Source organism: Pholis gunnellus (assembly GCF_910591455.1).
Source record: "Pholis gunnellus genome assembly, chromosome: 2".
Taxonomy (NCBI): Eukaryota; Metazoa; Chordata; class Actinopteri; order Perciformes; family Pholidae; genus Pholis; species Pholis gunnellus.
Window position 1 is genome coordinate 14042240 of NC_136536.1, and position 21623 is coordinate 14063862.

General features: G+C 41.3%; 3 protein-coding genes across 3 annotated transcripts; 2 read left to right on the forward strand and 1 right to left on the reverse strand.

The window, feature by feature from the left end:
* Positions 1–345: 345 nt before the first annotated feature.
* On the reverse strand, positions 346–6330 carry dtx3 (deltex E3 ubiquitin ligase 3). Its single transcript, XM_079181419.1, has 5 exons — positions 5903–6330; positions 5651–5691; positions 4313–5115; positions 2508–2725; positions 346–2285 (listed from the first exon to the last, which is right to left on the reverse strand). Exons 2-5 carry the CDS (start codon positions 5661–5663, stop codon positions 2210–2212), a joined length of 1110 nt encoding a protein of 369 aa, XP_079037545.1. The 5' UTR covers positions 5664–5691; positions 5903–6330; the 3' UTR covers positions 346–2209.
* A 6493-nt stretch (positions 6331–12823) lies between these two features.
* On the forward strand, positions 12824–16449 carry ptges3a (prostaglandin E synthase 3a (cytosolic)). The gene is made up of 8 exons (XM_079179421.1): positions 12824–12966; positions 13851–13964; positions 14141–14210; positions 14300–14398; positions 14630–14719; positions 14818–14874; positions 15211–15238; positions 15588–16449. Coding segments are annotated over exons 1-8 (480 nt in total). The 5' UTR covers positions 12824–12964; the 3' UTR covers positions 15608–16449.
* Positions 16450–19301: 2852 nt separating this feature from the next.
* On the forward strand, positions 19302–20697 carry mipa (major intrinsic protein of lens fiber a; the record flags this gene model as incomplete). The annotated part of the gene is made up of 4 exons (XM_079182156.1): positions 19302–19661; positions 20028–20192; positions 20318–20398; positions 20512–20697. The coding sequence occupies 4 exons, from the start codon at positions 19302–19304 to the stop codon at positions 20695–20697; spliced, it is 792 nt and encodes a 263-aa protein (XP_079038282.1).
* Between the last annotated feature and the right edge of the window lie 926 nt (positions 20698–21623).

Here is a 21623-nt window from a genome sequence, read left to right on the forward strand (position 1 = left end):
CTCCAGTGTTGGAGCATTTGCTTGGCTACATTACTCACTTGTAAAGGTAGCGTACGAAGTAAGGTACAAATGTAGTATACAGTACAAGGTATTTCTGAGCTCTGTTCACTCTGCATTCATGATCCACTAGATAGCACAAAGTGCATTTGCAGAGTTCAGTATCTTGAATGAAGAATCTTTGATGTCAAAGGTAAGCAGCTCAGCTCAAATCTTGATGAGAGGCGACAGCCCCAACTCATTCCAAATGGACACAAGTTTGATATTCAGTTGCTTATGGAGCACCTGGTTTATTCAGGACCTAGATTAAATATCCAACACGAACCCAAACATAACTTTTTATTCAAGTATTAAAATGTAAAGCACATTATTCTGAATATCAACAAAGTACGAATCAACACAATTAGAAAAAGCAAAACGCCAACTTTTCCTTGACAATCAATTTGTAATATGTGAAATCTCTCCACCTATTCATTCTCCCTGGCTCTTCCTCAGACATGTAATGCATAGAAATGTTTGCACAGTAGCTTTAGTGGACTACAATCCTGTGTCCCAAAAATATTTCAGTTGGTCCCTAACTAAAATACAAAGAGGATGAAAACATAATACAAGAGTATTTGATGTATGGATCTGACCAGTCAAATTAATGACAAATGTCCCACTAGCCAAGCAGGTTACTGCACTTAGCAAAGCACTTTCACACATACAGCTTCATCAGTCTGAGGGTTTTTCAGCATTTGGACTAGAGAATGTTTATGAAGGAGAAGTTAATTTAATACACATTAGCATACATATTTTCATGAACTGTGTAGTATTTGTACTTAAAGCCAGATAGTACAGCTACAAACATAATGCTGTTTAGCTATGAAATAACACCGAAATACGTCCAAACTGCTTACCATTCATTAGTAACATCATGCTTGATTTTTATCAAAAGTGAATATAAGAAAGGCACAACAAAATGAGATCAACACCCCAATCTAAATCAGATCAATTGTTCCTGCAACATTTTCTTAAGTTATTTTTGTTCAATGTGGAGCGTAGATTATCTATTCAAATGAACAAATTCACAACAGTTACGTTATTTTAAATGAGAACATTAGCAGGCAAATCTCCCAGTTTGACAGGGACAGAGGCATAGATATTTAAAGAGCTTTTGTGCCTTTGATTTGGTTTAAGTGGTCTATATGCCCTTTTATATTTGACATCGTCATAAATCTGGTAATTAGATGAGCTCATTACCAACAACTGAGGTAATGGGCTCAACACCTGGGAGACATCTGGAAATAACAGGAGTGACCAATGAGTGGGAAAAAAAATTAAACCAGGGGAACGTCCTAATGCATGTAAAAAAGTGCTGCAGTGAGCCATAGTTTAACATTCTTCCTATTTAGATAACATGGAGGAACAAAACAAAAAAAAAAGATTGCACACAAAAGAGTTCCAAGCAATTGACATCAACTTGTAGCCACCAAGCTAATAGCTGATAGCTGCATGAACCTGTTTGCTCTGAGTGCTCTTCCACACAGAGGAAGCAAAACCATGACTCTGACTTCACTGAGGGAAAAAAGGAAAAAAATCCCTTACAAAAGTGCCTGTGAGTGCTTTAGATTGCAATAACTTCAGAAAAGTAATACTTTCTATTGAAGCAGTGCTGTTTTGCCATATAACCCAAGTAATATCCTTACAACAGGTAATTAGAAATTAAATTAGAGACTTACTTAAAACGGTAGTGGGGAGATAAAACCAAAGAATGTGTGCTTGGAAGAAATAAAGTAATCCCCAAAATGGAAATAATCATTAATATAACAAACGGTCTTTATAAGATAGAACTTAGATTTTCTAAATAATATATAAGTACCATGAATTGCAACACGATGCTCTTAAATAAGTGCATCAGATATCTGTCCTGTTGACAGTGACAGGTAGAGGATTGTGTAACACAAGAATGCACTGCACTCAAAGTATTTTCCTCCACATATAGCACTGGAATAAGCTGAACTATGCAGGAAAAAAATGAACAAACAGAGGAACAAGTAGTGGAGTGAAGTGGGCTCTGCTGCAGCATTAGACGCCTGTCTGCTGAGGGCCTCATCTTCAGCCATCCCTTAAGGGACGGGCAGTCTCAGAGCACAACCTGGAGCCGAGTCATGTCCACCGCAAGGACACTCGGAAAGTCCTACAAAGTCTAGAAAGAGTCATTTAGATGCTGTCAGTCCGCCGTGATGCCTTTCTCTCTGAGCTCCTCCGTCACTCGCACCAGGTAAGTGGGGTCTGGGTAGCCAAAACTGTCAGGAGAAATAAGAAATGCATCTGTATGAGCTCATGCAGCAATAGTGCCATCTAGTCAAGGACATCAACTGATAGCATTTCCTTGTCAGGAATTTGAATTACAACGGTCAGTCTTTACTGAGCCATTCTCTGAGCTACCACAGCTGTTAGGGAAGTTGTTGAGGCTATTAAATCAAGTCTCAGTGGCTATTTGCCTCCAGCTAAAAGGCCATACATACCAGCCGGGCCCGCCCCATATTGAGGTCTTGTGGTGAATGTCATTCCAGGTGATGACATTTTGCATGCCCGTAGTCATGGAGGTACCAATGGTGAAGATAAGGCGCTGTTCAAAGGCCCGGCTCAGCAGTCCTAGCACACGGTTCCCCTCAGGGCTGTCAGGGAGGTAGGCCACGCGGTCTGTTCCTGGGTACCGAACACCTGGGTTGGGGTGTTCTGGCTGTAAAGGAGTTAAAACAGGATCTGTTTAAAAAGGGGAACTCATGGTTTTATAACTATTGTGTCCGTCTACTGCGGCCTGGGACTCTTTGCTACTACAGGGATTGTGTTGCCATCTTGTATTTTTAATTGCGATTGTTTTTGAGAGTAGTATGTTTGAGTAGAAAGTGTGTTTTACATTTATTTATTAAATGTCTTTTGTGACAGGTCTGAATTAATGCAGCAGTTCCTTAATAAAAAGTAAAAAAAAAGTATCTTAATCTATTTCCTGGTAACGGGGAACTCAGTTTACAGTACTTCTCAGAGGAAAGCCTGTAAAAACAAGTCTTGTTAGAGAGTATGATGTCTTCTTAGATGTCTTAGAGAAAACCCTTGATGACGTCAACATTGTTTCTCAGTCTGGATTGCACATTTATAACAGAAAGCCTGCATTACAAACTGGAGTCATGGGAGTTCGAAAAATGCCATTTACCAGGCAGGGACTAATTAAAAGATACCATTAGTTCCACTATGGGACATGTAGGATCAAGCAAATGGACAAAAAGTAATGGATGATGCAATATTAAAGAAGATGGGTGGATACACAGTCCACGCTATCCCACTGATATGACAGTAATGTGCCAAGATATGCTGCAATGTGCCAGACAAAATACTTTATAAACAAATTAAGAAAAAAAATTAAGGAAATTAACTCCACACATTAGTTAGACTTCAGAGATACATGCAGTGCATGTTGGTGAGCAACCCTGGAAGTAAATGTAGCTTTTGTTTACAAGAAAACTGGAGTATGTTTTTAAGGTAAAAGTCCCTGTGAAGCAATATTGAGAAAACTTGCTTCCTTAAAGCTCTGAACACCCACACAGGTGTTTCCAGTTAATCTGAGCAGATGTCTAATCAACCAGAATAACTGGAAACACCTGTGTCAATGTTCTGAGGCTTTAAAAAGGCCCAAACCTTAATTTTTACCTTTTTTAATTTGGGATGCATTCACAAAATATTTTAGGAGTTTGTCGTAGTAATGAAAAAAGTGACGCATTTTGTGTTTGCCAACTCGCAATTGCAAATACCAGCTTGTTTTACTGCTGTTTTAAAAGATTAATACTGACGTAAACACAACAGTGTTAGAAAACAATCTAGTGTCATTGTCTAGTGTCCCTCCCTTGGTTAAAAGACCTGTCAATGAATTTGAGAGTCACAGCTAGTTCAGGTCATGTTTGGAGTTGCCTAATTTGTTTACAATTGGATCAGAAATTGCACCTTTTAAGTTGATGTATTTAGTTGTTGGATGTAAAAAGAAATCGGAGGGTCCAGATCATTTAAAAAGATCTCATTGTTTAATGTAGCAATACTTGCATACGTGATTAGACTAAAGAAGTAAAATGAATTAGATTTTATTCCAAATTAAGTTTTTTTTAATTCTATGAAATTCTAATATTTGACAATCTTTCATGATTTGTATTATTCATCCAAAACCACTGTGAGCTAAGTTTGATTATACCCCTGGATGGTTATCAAAATGAACAGTTATTCCATTAACAATGAGTGTCACTCACAGTCTGCATCTGTACATGTTCTTGGTTCTACTCACCGCCTGTAGGCCAGGAGGGAAGCTGTAGATGATGCAGATGCACCCATAGCCTTCATGGCCAGGAAGCTCCAGATCAGAATCTCGCTCTACGATCATTGTACCATTAGCAGGCTGGTTCCCAATCAGCTGGCCGTACACTAGCCGACACACTGGACACGCTTTCTTCACCTTAAAGGCTTGATCCAGACAAGAGCGACAGAATGAATGGCCACATCTCTCCAAGGTAGTCTTCTCCACTATGTCCCCCATGCAGATTGAACAAGTACTGTTGTCCTCTGCCTCACTATGGGAAGCCAAGCTGGAGTCCATGTCCTTCCTCTGTGCTGCCTCGTGGAGCATGGCGCAGGCCTCCTCATCCGCGGGCTTCCTGAACCTCTGCTGCTGTCTCTGGGAGCGCCGAGGCTGGGGAGGTGGAGGCTGAAGCAGGCTCCCCTCTCCGTTTGGCTCCAGGACTCCCACACAGGGCAGCAGAGCCCTCTTCCTCTTGGGTCCCCCGTCCTGTTTGCTCATTTCTTTGCGGGCACAGCGGCATAAGTCAATGAAGGCTTTCCGTGTCTCGCTAGAGATGGGTCCATCCATCACCCCAGCTCCACCGTTCCTGGAGCTCTCCACCGGCTGCAGCCTCACGGCGCAGCAGCCCCCCCTCTCCCCTCGCCTAATGATACCAGCGCTCATCCCCTGCTTGTGCTGGAAGTCAATGAGCCAGGGCCGCCCAGCTGCAGCCAGGTAATCCCACACTGCCTGTGAAACCAGCACCTCATCACTGCCCTGGCCAGCACGCACACTCATCTCATCAGAGGAAACTGCATGGAGAGGCAAACAAGAGTCATCAGCACATTATTGTATTCACCTCAAACAAACATAATTTCTCTAACTGGAAATCCAGTTAGAGAAGTTGCTATGCACTTGTCCGTATTGCTATTTTAGAATGCATGATGAGGAATAATGCCCTCTTTTGCTCAGACGTGGCTACAAGAGTGTTTTTGTTTCAGATGGATGTGGTGGCTTTACTTTTTCTTTTTAATCTACGTGGCCTAATAGCTCATGGCAATGCAAATGAAAAACATGATACATTTCAGTAGTTTTTAAAAAGTGTGTCTGTGCATGACAAAGTAAATCTAACATCTTAAACACGAGCAGCTCTTTGCGGTGGCTGCAGCACGTCAACGAAACACACAACAGGCAGTATCGCGGCATCGCTGAGGACGCATCAGCTGTTCAGAGATTCAGACTGTAAACAAAGGAAACTAAACGCCGTCCTCCGCGCACAACGTTAAAGCCCTCCGACAGCCACATGCACACACACAACAGTGACACTTCTTTAGGTTGAAATATTACCTTGTGATCCCATAAATCCCTTCAATAGAGTATAAAGCGTCCTGTTGAACAGAAAGAGAGATGAAGAAAAACGGAAGGACTGGAACAAACGTTATAACAGATGCTCGGCGATATTGTGACTGAGCCATTCTCCGCAGGACCAAGGGGAAATTCAGCGATTTAGCAACATTAGCTCAGACTTTGACACATTTCGCGTCAACATTTAGCTAAGTGGTCCCCCCCCCCCACCCCCCGATCACTTCGGTTCCTCACCCTTTGCCGTATAGCTCGTCGCCGCCTGTCGGGGAGGTTTCTGGCTGGATTAAAGAGCACAGCGCTCCATCAGAGGAGGCCTTTATTTCTGACGTGCCGCTGCAGTTTATCCGCGGATAATTAGTCTTCTGTAGTCAAGACATGATACCCAAACGTATTCCCAGCTCATGTCTCTTTAGGTTTTCAACAGCCCTTTCCTGGCTCTGGCAAATGCCATCCAAATCCTGCACCTCGTCCCCAGTCTCGCCTGTGTTTGCCTGCCTCGTACGTCCTTGGGCTAGGCGTAACACAGAGCAAATAGCATTTGGTCTCACTCTTCTTATCTTGCTCCGACCACGCTAGCTGTGTGACAGCTTTCTCCAGGCAGATAATTTGCTCTTTCTTCTCATTTTGAGTCTGTTTCTCCGCTTGCAGACCGCGTCCTCCCTGTTGACTGTGCAGGAGCAAACACAGCCTACCCATTAATAAGAGGACTGGGACCTACGAGAAAGTGTAACCAGGAAGTTCGTCACTAAGCTGCCATGATTGGCTGACAAATGGTGGTTTGTGTTTTTTTTTTCCTTCTTCTTCCTTCTTCGTGCTGTGAGTGAATCATACTTTTGTCGTGATTAACAGCTTTATTGATAACGCAGCGCTCCATACAGTACTACACACAAGAGTCCAACCTACGCGCCGTCGAGGGGATACCCACTCATTCAGTTATAATGCAAATGAAGCTGTCTCTCAGGGAACACCGACTTATTGACAGCAATTATGTAACGGTTCATACTTTTGAAACAGAATATGTTGTTTGGTTTTTCTTTTATTCTAGCACACATATTTCAAATATATATATTTTACACTATTGCACATTTCACCGTGTACAGTCAATAGGCTACATGTTGAGTTGGTTCTAGCTTTTAAATTACATTCTTATTTTATTTTATTCCAGTTGATTATCTATTATTCATGGATTTTGTTCGTGTTTTGTTTCTTACCTACCTTTACAAGTATCCTTATTTCTTTTGTTTCATGATTTGTGTGACTTTCCTTTCCATTGGAATTTATAAAGTACTCTATCCATCCATCTCTGAATAAAGCTGGAGATTGTTATGGATTAATGATAACTGATAATTGAGTCTATAAAACATCAATCCTAATGTCAGTCAGTGTTATACAGTAACTTTGTTACTGGTGTCTATTTCGTTCAACCAAGAATCAGGAACCCTACGAAGCATTTAGGGTACAATGAAACTTAGATAAGCAGGATTTTAGCACCTTTGAGAGGTTTTAACCAACATATTGAACAACAATATATTATTTTTTGTACTTGTTTTGTTATCCGGGTTGTTATTTTGGTGCTCTCAGCTATGAAATCTCATGATTGAGAGATAGTACAGGTTTACTTCAGATTGGGAAAATCTATCCAGGAGATCTTTCAATCAATCATGACAATATTTCTCAACTCCTTATGATAGCAAGCAGGTCTTAAGCCTCATTCATTTACACTTGTGTAATGAGAAAGCCATTATTAATCCTGTAGAAATCAGTGAGTTCTTGTTATTCTTGCTTTAGGTGTCTTAAGTGTTGATTAGTTTTTCCTCTTCTAATTAAAAAATATTGCTGACACAAGTGCATCAGAAAATGTAGAAATCTCTAACAGTCTGCAGCTAGAGCAAAATGTACCAGCAAGGCTTTCACTGAAACATGCTCAGATCTGTCTCCCCTTCTATTTTGGTTTTTGGTTGGATTTAGGAGGTGACAGTTGGCCCTGGCTGTCAAGGCCCACAGACGTTGGATCACCCAGCTATAGGAGCTTTAAGCCAGCAACATCACGCAATATAGTTCCACACAATATCCCAAAACACATTTCATACTTTCATTTTTCTGTTTATTTCATTTTAATGACAATTGGCATTTAGCTAAACGTTTTCAGCTAATATCCGGGGGTTTCACTCATCATATAAACGTTTGATTAAAACTGCTGAGGCGTTTTAGTCATTTTCCCTGTTGCCCAACTCAACATTAGCTAAAACATAATATCTAAATGCAATTTATTTTTAGTTAATTGGAGGTTATCATACTTTTCGCCTCATTTTTCTGACAGCAAGTCAAATTACTCACTTCTTTCATTGCAGCCATACACACCCTAAAACCCATTTCCATGTGCTATTCTATATTGATGTTCGTGAATAAAGTCAATATCTTCATACACAGACAACTTTGTCTCTGAGCTGGAGATCAGAGCAAAGGATGCGTCATAATGTGACACTATTTGGAGTCAGTCCATTGAAACTGAATTAGTGACTGATTATGTCGGCCTTTTTTTTTTTTTTAGATATTACGTCAGATGAGTGTTACATGAATGTAGGACATCCAGCTGTGAATCAGACCCCATGGCTGCAGTCATAATGTCCCAGGGGTTGTTACATTATTCACTGTATATGGAGCAGCTCGAGGATTCTGCTGTTTGCGGATTTTAATTTGTCTCTTTGCTGAAGGAAAGGTGTCACAAATGAAACCTTGTGAAGAAAAGAGTTGCAAAGTCTTATAGAAGTAATATTTATTCTGTTAGGTGGATTTTCTTTTTTTTTAAAAAGGCTGGGAGAATGGAGGGTTGTCCTTTCTTTTTCCTTCTCTTTTATTAAAAGATTCAAAAATGATAATCATCAAATCATGTTATTGTAATTTGTTAGTAATTAGTCAATTCTTTTTTTTATTTTTTAGTTTGAGTTCAGATTTGACAAAATGTACAACCAATACGAGCATGTAAATAAAAACCCTCTAAGACTCTGTGACATAGGACATTATGTGTATCGTCGAACATGTGCAATGTAAAATCTGATACATCAACAATTTTCGTTTGCAGTTATGTTATTCGAAGCTATAAACTCTTTCTTTCCCACAGCCAGAGTTTCAACATGCTTGACTAACTCTTTAAATGGCGTCATTACAATCGGGCCAGTGGGGAGACTTTAGTCAACTGGACCGCAGAAGGAAAATAGGTTTTAAGATCACAATAATGCATCCAAAGTATGGCTTATGACTGGTAGAAAAGACAGCAGCACAGCGAACTATTGTTAATTCCCCATTAAAATCACATTGTAGCTGCAGAATGCTCCTGTAATTCAGGTTTCACTGATGTCTTTATTTTCTTTCATGATGACTAATTCATGAGTTCATCATTAAGTTACAGTCTTCAGTGGCTTTAAGGTACAGGTTGAATCTTTCGAGGGAAATAAAACAAATACATACTGTTCACCTACTGCATCTGCAGGAATTATGCATTATAAAGGTAGATAATGATGATATACAACTTAAAATGTGAGATTACTGACAGAAATCAATTTTAGAGGCTGATGCTGCTGTAAGGCTTGCTTTACAGAGGTTATATATCCAGTTATATAGAGATTAAATATCCATAGCTGACATGCCTTATAACCTTGAAAACGTGTATTTTGTTCTCGTCTGGGCTTCATGTTCCCTCCTGCATACAGGCTAAAATTGGGAATGAGCAGTTATACTGTGCGCTCTAACTACAGCATGTCTTGCCAACAAAAACTCCGTCTGCCAACTACCTCCAGCCTCTCATCTCCAAAATGTCTTCCCTCCACCATAAGGCCTGCCATTGTTTTGGCTCCACCTCTAGTCCTTGAATGATAAAAGTCTGGCACAAGGTGGTCAGAGGTGGAAAGAAAGATGGATTTCTTTGTCACCAGTAACCAATACCTATCCACTAAACCTTCCTCTGTATGTATAATGTGCCACTCGTATTTAAGTCAAGCACCTATTCTTTCAGATATTTTCATCTCATCCTCTCTGACATCATTGGTTGTGTCCCACGCATTCAGAAACTCCCCAACATTGTTATTCAAGCTGCTCTCTCTTCTCCTGCCTTCCCTCTATTGTTCACTTCCTCTATCGACAGCTGCCAAGCCTCATATTGGTGACACTGCCTCTCAGCCTATCTTCTCTCTCGTCCAAGCCTTTGAAGAGGCTCCCAAAGTGAGCCTGATTGTTTTAAAGTCATCTGTCAGTCTCCATGTCTTTCTCTGCTGCTTGAGTGCTTTGGCCCACTAAGAAAATCACTTGAAGTCAAACACCACCGCAGCAGGTGCATCTGCCAACCTCCACGCCCATGGGGGACCTAAACTGATATCGCTAAGCTTGAGATTTACTCTGATATCATGGCTAATAGCGAGAAAGGGGCATCTGTTGATAAGCCGGCTGTGAAAGGAAATGCTTTGGCTTTCACCACTGCATCTGTGCAAGTCTCTGTTGGGAAAGAAACTATTAGCAAAAGTCCTATGTGTGTTTCATCCTCTCCAAATGCTGGATTTCCCCAAGTCTTCTGCTGTGCCCATGATACTGTCAATGTACGCAACATTTTCTAAATCAGCAGAATCTTGTTGAGGGGGATTGGTGACCTGAAGCAACTTTGAACCTGTTGACTCATTTATTTTCTCTTTATGCTATGTTCACACTACGAGCGACAAAAGCTTAAAAATCGTGACCTATGTCGTTAAACAGCACTGGGAACTGCCTAACAGCATTTTTTATTTTAGATGAAACGGAATAGATGGAACGTCAACCAACGCACTGTTGGTTGACGTTTCACAGCATCGTTGGAGCGCTGAAAAATGTTAAGACCAGCTCAAGTTTGATTTGTAGTGCATCACGCCCTTCACACAGCGACGAGTGTCGGCCGTCAGTTTGTAGCTTTATGTCACCTGCTTGCATTGAAAATGACTTGTAGCCTGCAGCTGTGTCGCTCGTAGTATGAACACGGTATTAGTCACATTGGGGGATCTCAAAAGGGAGTCATAACAGGGGACTCCATTCTCCAACCTAACCGACCTTTAAGCTTCCTGTACCTCCAACTCTCGATCAAAGAGCAGATAATGGGTGGCTTGACCCAGCTTTATATCTACATTGTATTAACTGTATCAACTTCCTCTGAATGCCATTACCTGCGCAGTTGTCCAACCACCATCGTATAACTGGTTTCACCATTCTTACCAACAGCCACTAATTAGCAAAAGCTCTGGTATGAGAAACGTTTCTTGAATTATGTCCCTTTACCTTCCTTACCAACAAAGGGAACATGGTATCAAAATGAATTTGCGTGTGAGCGTAATGTATGATTTAAACTCCTGCGGCTTAGCGCCATATGCTTTTTTCGCGAGCTGGTGCAAGCACCAGGCATACTGCGGCGGATTCTGCGTAGCATATCACTTCTTTCTGATTTAGACCCACAGTTTTCAAATATTTTGTCAGGCGGTGTTTGATTTAATTGATAGGCATGATTCAATAGTTCAATAGAATTTTGGCCCAACGCAACTCCATGTGCCGAATGGTTGTTATTGTTGTTGTTGTAGTAACAGATGTAACGTACCTGACCACAAAACCCACACCTTGCTCTGATGTCCAATGAAACGTCTACGGTGTCTGGCTCGGAGTCACATTTTACAAGCATCTCTGCAGCGCTGTGGAAGCTCTACGCAAGCTTTTCCGCAGAAGTATAAAATAAGCATAAGAGTGCTGGCAAGTCTACAGGGTCTTCAGGTAGATGGTCATCAATACTCCAACAAAGTCTTTTTAGCTACCTTATCCTAGCAAGCAACCTCCTCTATCTGTAGCATCATGAGTTAACATTTTAAGTTCTGAATGTACACATTACTAAAAATCCACAGAGCACCTTTAAGTTTAAAGGCAGGGTTGGTAATTTTGAGAAACTAGCAAGAGTAGGCTAAATCTTAAAAATGATCCAACTGAAAAACCCAACCCAGTGTTGCCAACTCTTTTCCAATGAAAGTAGCTAACATCACTAGCTCCAAAAGTTGCTAAATCTACCAAGAAAGTCCCCAAGTCATCAACACCGACAGCCCGTCCCTTCAGGCCTCCATCCAAAGCCATTCCCCCCAAATTATCATAATGAATGTAAACTTATCATAATGAACGTGAACCATCAACGCAGCTATTAGGACTCACATCTGGCAAGCTAGCAGCTTGTGTAAGACTTCGGTTGCAATGAGTGCAAAAACAGAACACTCGCAGGCAGGCAGGTAGACAGACAGGTAGACAGACAGGTAACCTGTCCAATCATTACATTATCAAAAATGTTTTTGAAGAAGACCACCAATCCTGCCTTTAAATTTGAGGTAGTTAATATTTCTGTTACCTGCCACGTTATACTTTGACTCCACTAAATACAGAGGCAAGTATTGTACTTTTTTACTCCACAACATCTTGACGGCTACAGTTACTAACAAATTAAGATTATACATGCAAAACATATGATGCATTGCTTTGCTATACCACTCAATAAAAATATATCAAATTAGTTCCCCCTCGACCATGTAATGATCCAATAATCTATATTATTATATGGACCCTGAGTCTGATATAAAGTTTGATTGATTAATTGATTGATTGATTGATTGATTGATTGATATAGTAGTAGGGTATAACACAGACAATGGCCATTTTTCTGCATTGGGTAGCATGCTTTAACATGATTAGTGCATTTAGCTAATAACACTTTTGAAAGCTGCATTCACATTTTAAAACATGTCAATGCTTCGCAGTGTGGTAACTTATTTCTACTTGTATTTTAAGGGATCTGATTTGCCCCCACACAACAACGATTAAAGGACTCAAGGAAGCCTGCTATTGACAACTTATAGACATAATTAAATGCAGATATGATTGTATTCATACAACTATCAGGTAGTCACCTTCTTAATCATCAGTTGGTGTGAGTTTTCCACTGTCTCGGAGCGAGACTGGTAGTGGCGCGATTGTGCTGCTCTGGAAGACAGTCAGCTCACTATCGTTCTAGAATTGTCTCTGACGTCTTCGGTCTGTGGCACCCGTGCACGCTGCCCGAGGCAGGCGGTTGAAACCACGTCACGAGAATCAAAATCACGCGATGTTTGGTAAGACACCAACGCATCGATCTTGAACGTTAGAGTTGACTGTTTAGGTTTCACTTATCATTTTTTTTGCCGGGGGCACCACAGCTTTATAACAGTTATATAGATCGAGGAACGACGAGGGAATTTAATTGCTGAAACGGTAGAGATGTAAGTCTTCGGGTTTACTATGTCGTCGTATACGGTTATGGCTGAGTAGCTACAAGTCTTCGTAGTGTGTCACTGAGGATCAACTGGCTAATTTAAGCTAATTTAGCTAAACTCACGAGTTAGCCCAAGCGGTACTTGCACGGCTGTCAAGAATATGAGACGCAGTTAAATCAACCGGCAGCTAACTTTCCCTCAGTCCTAGTGTGCATGTACACCACGTCGTCCCACTGACACTGTTTATCTAATTGTCATAGACGTTACGCGCTTCAGCTCCTTCATCGTTAGCTAACAGGCTAATGTCAAGCAACACAAGGGTAATGTTCAAGTCAGCACTGGAAAAGTGTGGTGTCATGATTAGCCTGGAAGATTTTACTGTAGCTAATGTAAGCTGACGCCAATTTACACACGCTTGTCAGCGAATACACGTAACACACGTTGCCCTCATCCAGTTACATATTGTTCTACTCCGTGTGGTTCAAATAACTACACAGCTTACTATTAAGCTTTCCTTTCAGCGTGTTGATCTAATTACTGCTCTGACACACGTATAATATTACTATCTGTAAAGTGCTATCAGCGGGTTCACCTTTTTGTTTAAAAGACTTATTCTAAAGTGTTTTTCACAGAGAAAACAGGAAATGGTATGCCCATTGCTTTATAAAGATTTGAAGAATACTAGAGAAGTCCTCATGCTAATCTAGAATGATTGAGTTACACTTTCTCAACGTGACCTTAGATCTACTGCACCCAATACTCTGACATGCCCAATTTATATTAGTAACCGGACACTCTCAGCTCTTGGTTATTTACTATGTCAGATTTAGAATGAAGCATAGGAGACGTTGGATTGTATTAATGTCCTTATTCTCTCTTTTTGTCATTAGGCAGCCTGCAACAGCCAAGTGGTACGACAGACGAGACTCTGTTTTTGTAGAGTTCTGCGTGGAGGACAGCAAAGATGTGAAAGTAAATTTCAAGAAGTCTAAATTTGATTTTGGGTAAGTTGCATTAATATTACGTTAAATGGTAACGTTCCTGAGAATTTCTAACCCTTCCAGAATCATCCCAAAGACAAATTTGAGCCTTAAGATGCCCTTTGAACAGAATGATGACGACACAAATTGTTGTCAGTTGTAAAGGAAATGTCACAGCCTCTTTTCTCTTTACCTTACAGCTGTGTCAGTGGAACAGATACTATCAAACAACAGAATACAGTGGACCTTTTCGGGGAGATTGACCCCAAAGTATGTTTGTCATCTGTTGACATAGTTGCAGTTCTACCACATGTTTTATTCCTTTAAAGCTTTCGTCACACTCTCTTTGTTCCACTCAGGTCTCAAAACACAGACGCACTGACAGGTCTGTATTGGTATGTTTACGAAAAGCAGAGGCCGGGAAATCATGGCCGCGACTTACTAAAGACAAGACAAGGGTAATTTTCATTCTTAAAAAAAAAAAATGTAAGGAAATTAATTAAGATACTTAATAAAAACTTGCATCTGACTGCCTAATCCTGGTACATATGATTAAACGCATGAAAATTCTTATTTCAAAGAATAGTGATACTAATTCACCCAGCTAAACACCAAGGTTAATAACAACATTAGAAAACAGCTGTAAAAGTTAGTTAGTCTTAGTTAAACATGAATCTATCTTCTCTCAGTGCAACTGGCTGAGTGTGGACTTCAATAATTGGAAAGACTGGGAGGATGACTCAGATGAGGACTTGCAAAGTTTTGACAAATTCTCAGAGGTAAGCTTATTGAACATGCACAATGCTAGGTTGTGAGTATGTCCAGATACTGTGATAAGTGCTGACATTGATCTTTGTCACCTGTGTATTTTCCCCAGATGATGAACACAATTGGAAGAGATGAGGTACCTGATTTAGATGGTGCAGGAGAAGAGGTATGATCTCATTCCTCCACTGGCAACAGCCGTTGCAGGAGGCTGTATGTTTTCAGGTTGTACGTACGCACGCCCCATGCTCATGAACGTGATATCTCTGCAACTCCTGGAGGGAATGTTTTTTTTATTTCAAATTTGCCACGAAAGTCCGCTGCTCGCAAGGTTGAACTTCTTCAATTTTGGTGGTTGACGGTCAAAGTCTCTTTTGACCTCACAAGCCATACAATGATGAAGTGATGACATTTTGGACAGACACGGATGTAAACTGCAACATGACTAGTTTGCGGAGGCATACAAGGGCGAGGTGGTAACTCTAGTTTCTGCTTTCTTTTGCAGCATGAATCTGCAGACAGTGACGATGAACGTGAGTACTATTCTAAAAGAGCTGTCAAGTCATTTGTCATCAGTAGTCACTAGATCCCATGGGGTGAGGATGGGATGCTAGGCAGTGCTAAGTTCATACAAATATGTCTGTTGAAGATCTGTTAAGAAACCGATACAATGTTTGGGGAAAAGATGATCGTCCCATGTAGTGGTGATGATATGTGAGGGAGGGCTTGATTGTATAGGCCTGTTATTGAAGTAGAATTCATTTATTTTAATCAGCGGTTAACTCGGTGCGTTCATTTTTTACTATTAAAAGGTGAACTATTAGGTTCAAATCTAATCACATTCTCACAAAAGTCACATTTTTCATTTTGTTTCTCTTCCAGAAATGCCCGACCTTGAGTAAATGAAGATGGATGCCACCTCAGTAGTAACTATAGCGAGGTAAAATCAACTGGAGAGACACTAGACATGAGTTGGGCAGCCATGTTGGAGAAGAGACCTCATCTCCACGCAGTTTACAAAGCGAAACCCCTCAAGGAGTGACTGTTGAATACAGACATGCACAGAGATCCACAGCGACATAAAGTGCTGTGCTTTGCTGTTCTGTTCTGCATGGACAATTATGTTCAAATGAAAATGACTTAATTGACTGTAATGGGATGTTCTGATGTCTTACACCTTCTTTCTTTGTTTATGTATTGAATATTGTGATTTCTAATGAAGAAAAGAGAACTCAAAATGCCTATTTTCCAAAAAAGTAGATTTTTTTAATGAACATTTTCCCCTTTAATGTTTGTATTGTAAGATGCACTTATTTTGTTTGTTAATTTAACAAGCAGGAGTTCTGCTTGAAATGTGTTTTATAATGTATGCAAACATCTGCAAATATTTAACAAAGATTTCATTTTGTAAACATATTTCAACATTTAAAATAAACAGATTATGCTTGTGCTTATAATTTACATCTTATGTTGTGATTATGGTAGAGTGGTACAAACCTAGCCTATAATCATACCTTTGCAAAGGCGAGTTAGTTTCTCTATCTAAACATTGTAGCACGTACAATGTGCATGCTGAGGTGAGGGCAGATATCCGTCTACCAAGAGTTTCCCAAAAAGTTTAAATGATAGTTTCTAAATGTTTGTCAATCAGATACGCTAGACCTATGCTTTGGAAGCTTGTGTTTTTGATTCAACACATGCTCATCGTTTGATGCTGTGGGAGTTCAGGTATACATTTTTAATAAACTCTTTCAGACCGTTAAAATCCCTGTTTCCCCTCAAAGCACTTCTTTGCTGAGCTACAACAGTAACCCGAAGGGAATTTCTCTCCAAAAATACCCATCTGACTTGTCTATCGGTCCGCTAAAGCTTTATATATTAACTTTGGTTGAATAGATTTTCTCTCATCGTCTACATTGAAACGCGTTCAGCAAGGAATCTCTTCACAGCCAGTATAAGAAGGGGACGATTACAAATTAATACTATTGCAGATATCTCTTTCAATTTACATGTGAGCCTATGAATTAAGACAAACTTTAAAAACCGACTCAGTCCTGAAACTTAATTCCCGTGAAAATGCGAAATGTTACTTTGTTACCACTGTGTAGTGCTAATGTTTCACAGCAGTCTCACTTCTCTCTAACATCACAGGGTTCTTCAGGGGATTCCCATTTCCTCTGTACCGTATTCTGAGCGTAATAAGGAAATGAAAGCCTGAAATTCCTTAGAGCTGTAGATTTCCTTTTATTTTGTGTTCCTCTTGTATGGGATTTTTCATAACATGGCTAATGCAGTTCATACTTTCTTTGCAATTAATTAGCAAAGATGTCACTTCCTAATTCTGTGATGCTCATTGGATCTAGTATTAAGACTATCAGTCTTTAAAGGCCACAGAGTATTCATGGAAATAAGAATGTTATGAAAGGTTGTTATGCAAAAGGATCATTTGAATGAAGTAGAACATAATTATTCCCTGCTGAGGATTTTTAATCAGCACCTTTGAAGTCTAACAAAGTCAATACTTCATGTTTTAGTCCTTCATCTCATGTCCTGCAATACATGGTCCCACCACCGTGTGGTGAGTGCAGCCCAGAGCCTCTGGTGTTAGATGTTTAGAGGCTGCATGGTATTATGTAGGTGTCAGCAGTCTGGACCCAGGGAACAGGAAAACACAATGCAAGCACCTTTTCGACATCCTCCCCTGTAAAACAAAACTGTGGGCTTAACTTAACAAAAGGTGGCTTACCACTGACAGGGGGAGTCATGAGAAGGACATAATACTCATCACAATAGAGGTGCACCAACTGGCAAACGAATAAACTGTCAGAATCAGGACAACATTATCAAAAAGGTTTGTTTTTTCCTCCAGCAACAACTATTATTCTTCATCATCATATGTCGGTGGGACATTTTGCTCACAATGTTTTGAGGTGGAAAAAACGTCCAAATGTCAGACTGCTGTGAGATTGATACAAGAAATCACACGTTTCAAAGTGACGCATCTTTTGAGAGATAAAAATGTCTCCTGACTATATTTGTACATTCGTCATCCAACACAACTCTCTGGAGTGTGAGTGCAGAGCCCAATACATATAGCCACTCTGGCCCATTGACAAGGGAGCTCACAGATTCAACAGTGATGGCAAGACAAACAGATCATAGAAACCAGCAGAAACTGTTACTGCCAGCGTTTTGTCTCTATGCATGAAAGGAGTAAAGCAGTGAGCTCAGCATAATCCTTTCAGAGGGCTGCGGTCGTCCCTCTGACTGCCCTGGTCAGCATGATGCTCCAGTGCAGAAGCTCAATGCCAGGCCTGCTCTCCCCTCGTCCTCTCCAACTGTGGATTTTCGACCGCTTTATCCGACCTGAGCCTCCAAACCCGCCCATCACACACACACAAAGTAAAACTGTGCCTAATCACTTCTGATGCCACAAACCTAATTTGTACCAATCCAGAGCACAAGTGGAGACGTTGCTCGTGCTTTGGTGATCCCAGCTTTGATTAGAGTGAATGTTAATGGTACAATATAGAGGAGACAACGAAAAGAAAATCATGGAAGAATAGTGAAAGGTGAACATTATAATGACATTATTAATGACATTATTCTGTGCTTGTAAGATTAAAAAAGTAATGGAAATCAGGCAAAGCTCCCACTGCACCCCATCTTTACCAGCACTCAGGTTCTTCCTGCCACATCCCCACTGCCTCTCTATTTCCAGGGGAGGTAGCTCATCATCCAGTGGTGTTATGAATGATGAATTTGTTTGTATTAATGCTTCAACCACACTGTTGGTGGTACAAGATCTCCACCTCCTCCAGTAAAACAAGACGTTAAAGCCCCAAGCAGAAATAAAAGATGCACCACAGTATTATACATTTAGTTTACTTCTCTCCTTGTCCTTCCCACATAGTGCTCGTTCAACCTCAAGTCAGGATTTCAAAAGTAACCCTTAAACTACGGTATATGGGGAGCTTTCCTACGTGAACAAGTTCAAGTTATTATCATCAATGACCAGTTTGATTATTTCCGGGCCTTTTAAACTTGCATTAGTCCAGATTCAGAGTAATTTCTACAATGAGCAGACAGAGGCAGGCCAAGGCAGGAAAAGGGTTAAATGATTTTGTTTTGATTTGTACTATTGTTTGCTGGCCCCTCCCCTGGGCCCAGCGGGGCTGCTGTGGCCCCTAGGGTGTTATAAAAAGGCCTCTGAGCTCCCACTGCTCTGGTAAAGAGGCTGAATGTCTGCAGGACATGCTTAACGTTTGTCTATCCATGTTCTTCTACTAACAACCAGCGGGGTTGGCACATAGATGCACAGAGACTGGCCTATTGCTCCACTAAGGAGCTCTCTATGACAAACATCCAAATTCAGAGCAGCAGATTGTTCACAGTTGCATGAGAGTTACATGTTGAGCAGCTTACGTGTTGTTGCATTTAGCTTTAGAGAGGCTTTCTCTGTTTGAGGGCAATTTTTTTATCATTAGCGCTGTGCTTTTTTGGTTTTAAAAACAGCATCTAATTTTAGCAGCTAGTTTTTTTGTTGACTTTTTATCCCTCCATTGCTTAGAAGTTGCTTTTTGACCTTTTGCCACCATGTGGGAGTTCAGGTCCATGTCCTTCTGGAGGGCTGTGTTTGCCGAGTTCTATGGTACCATGTTCTTTGTATTCTTTGGGCTGGGGGCAGCCCTCCGCTGGACCACTGGGCCCCACAATGTCCTCCATGTTGCCTTTTGCTTTGGGCTGGCGGCTGCCACCCTCATCCAGTCCATCGGCCACATCAGTGGAGGACACATCAACCCAGCTGTTACCTTTGCTTACCTGATTGGCTCCCAGATGTCTCTGTTCCGTGCTTTCTTCTACATCGTGGCCCAGTGTCTTGGAGCACTGGCTGGTGCTGCCGTGCTGTACGGGGTCACGCCCACCAACATGAGAGGAAACCTAGCCCTCAACACGGTAAGATTAGCTGCCAGACATTGTAATAATAGGTCCATTATTAGAAGTAAGCTTACTGGCTCTGACTCCTGTATTCTAAATACACTGACTGTTGAATATTTAGATAATCAACTATAAATTACACAATATACGGATTAAGCATTGTATGTACACAGAACATAGTTACCAATTCTGGTTTGAAAAGCAATATAGATATTAAACCTGACAAGTTTTACATTCAGGAAGGTCATTCACTACAAAAATCACAATATGTAAGAAAAACTCTGCATTACAATTTGATTTTGTCTGACAAAACTGAAAACCATGTTGATGTGATTTTGATTTATGCACTCATATCATGAATTTCCTCTGTCTTCCATCTTTCAGCTGCAGCCAGGCATCAGCCTTGGCATGGCCACCACCATGGAGGTCTTCCTCACCCTGCAGCTTGTCGTCTGCATCTTTGCTGTGACTGATGAGAGGCGCAACGGACGCCTGGGCTCTGCTGCCCTAGCCATCGGCTTCTCTGTGCTCATGGGGCATCTTCTCGGGGTAAAAACCAACTGGGGGAATTCTGAAATGGCTCACTGGGTTCATTCAAAAATCTAACCATAGTATCATGTCACATATACACCTTTACAGTCTTAACCCTGAACTACCCTCTGCCTTTCACACAGATGTACTACACTGGAGCAGGAATGAACCCAGCAAGGTCCTTCGCCCCTGCTGTCCTGGTCAGGAATTTTGTCAACCACTGGGTAAGATGATCGGATCCGTGAATCGTGATACACTTCAAAGTCTTGCAAACCGTAGTAATGTGACATCTTCAAACTCTAACGCATTCCGCCCTTTGTCTTTCTGTTTCTGGCAGGTGTACTGGGTGGGACCCATGATTGGTGGTGCGTTGGGTGCTCTGCTGTATGACTTCATGCTGTTCCCCCGTGTGCGCGGCCTCTCTGAGAGGCTCGCCACACTGAAGGGCATTCGACCCTCAGAGGCTGAGGGCCAGCAGGAGACCAGGGGAGAGCCGATCGAGCTCAAGACACAGGCCCTATAAGCCTGGAGACGAAGATTGGCTTTCTGACGCCCCCATCTCCATCCCCCACCCCTCAATCTGCACCCTCAGTTCCCGGTCCATCATCAACCAACCCGGCATTTCTGTGCACATACCTCCTCACCGCATCCACACATGCTAACACAGATCCCAAACACCTTTGCTATCCTTGTTCTGCATCCAGAACTGGACCTACCGAATTACAGAGAAGCGGAAACCAGAGTCCCGACCATCTCGCCTGATTTCACCTTTACCCAACCTTCCTCCTCCACCTCATCCTTCTCCTCCCCCTTGGACTGCAGGACAAAGATGGAGGGTTAGAAGAAGACTTGCCACTGAAGGAAGCACCCTGTGCCCTGCGGTGTGGGGAGTCAGTCACTCCTGGCTGACCAGGTGGCTATAACTGCTCAGGACAGGGGCCTCTCTCGCTATCTTTTTTTCACTTTCTCTCTCTTTCTGTTTTTCTCCCTAATTTGTAGTCCGCTAGGAGTGAAACTACAGTAGAGCAGTGGACTTCTGCATGCTTTTCCGTTTTGATTCGGTGTGATCTTGCCCTTTGTTTAGTTTTGTTTAATGAACTTTGGGTAAATTACATGTCCGTATTGTATTTTACCAGTATTTATTTGGCTCACATTCATTTTTTTTAGTTGAATGTGTGTGTTTGTGTGAGACTGAGAGTGGGTGTGCATGCATGTCACTGTGCATGTGTATGTGTGTGTGCTTGTTTTAACTGATCATTTTTATTTTTATCTTTTCATTGCCACAATCCCTTGTCTGTATAAGGATTACAAGCATATTTTAGGGAAAGATGTGGCCTTTCCCATGCCCTTACTGATACTGCAAAAGTTCAACAGACTCAATGTTTAGAGTGATCCCTCTTTTATATCAGATGAAAATAATTTATGCCTGCGAGTCAAGTCTTAAAGCCA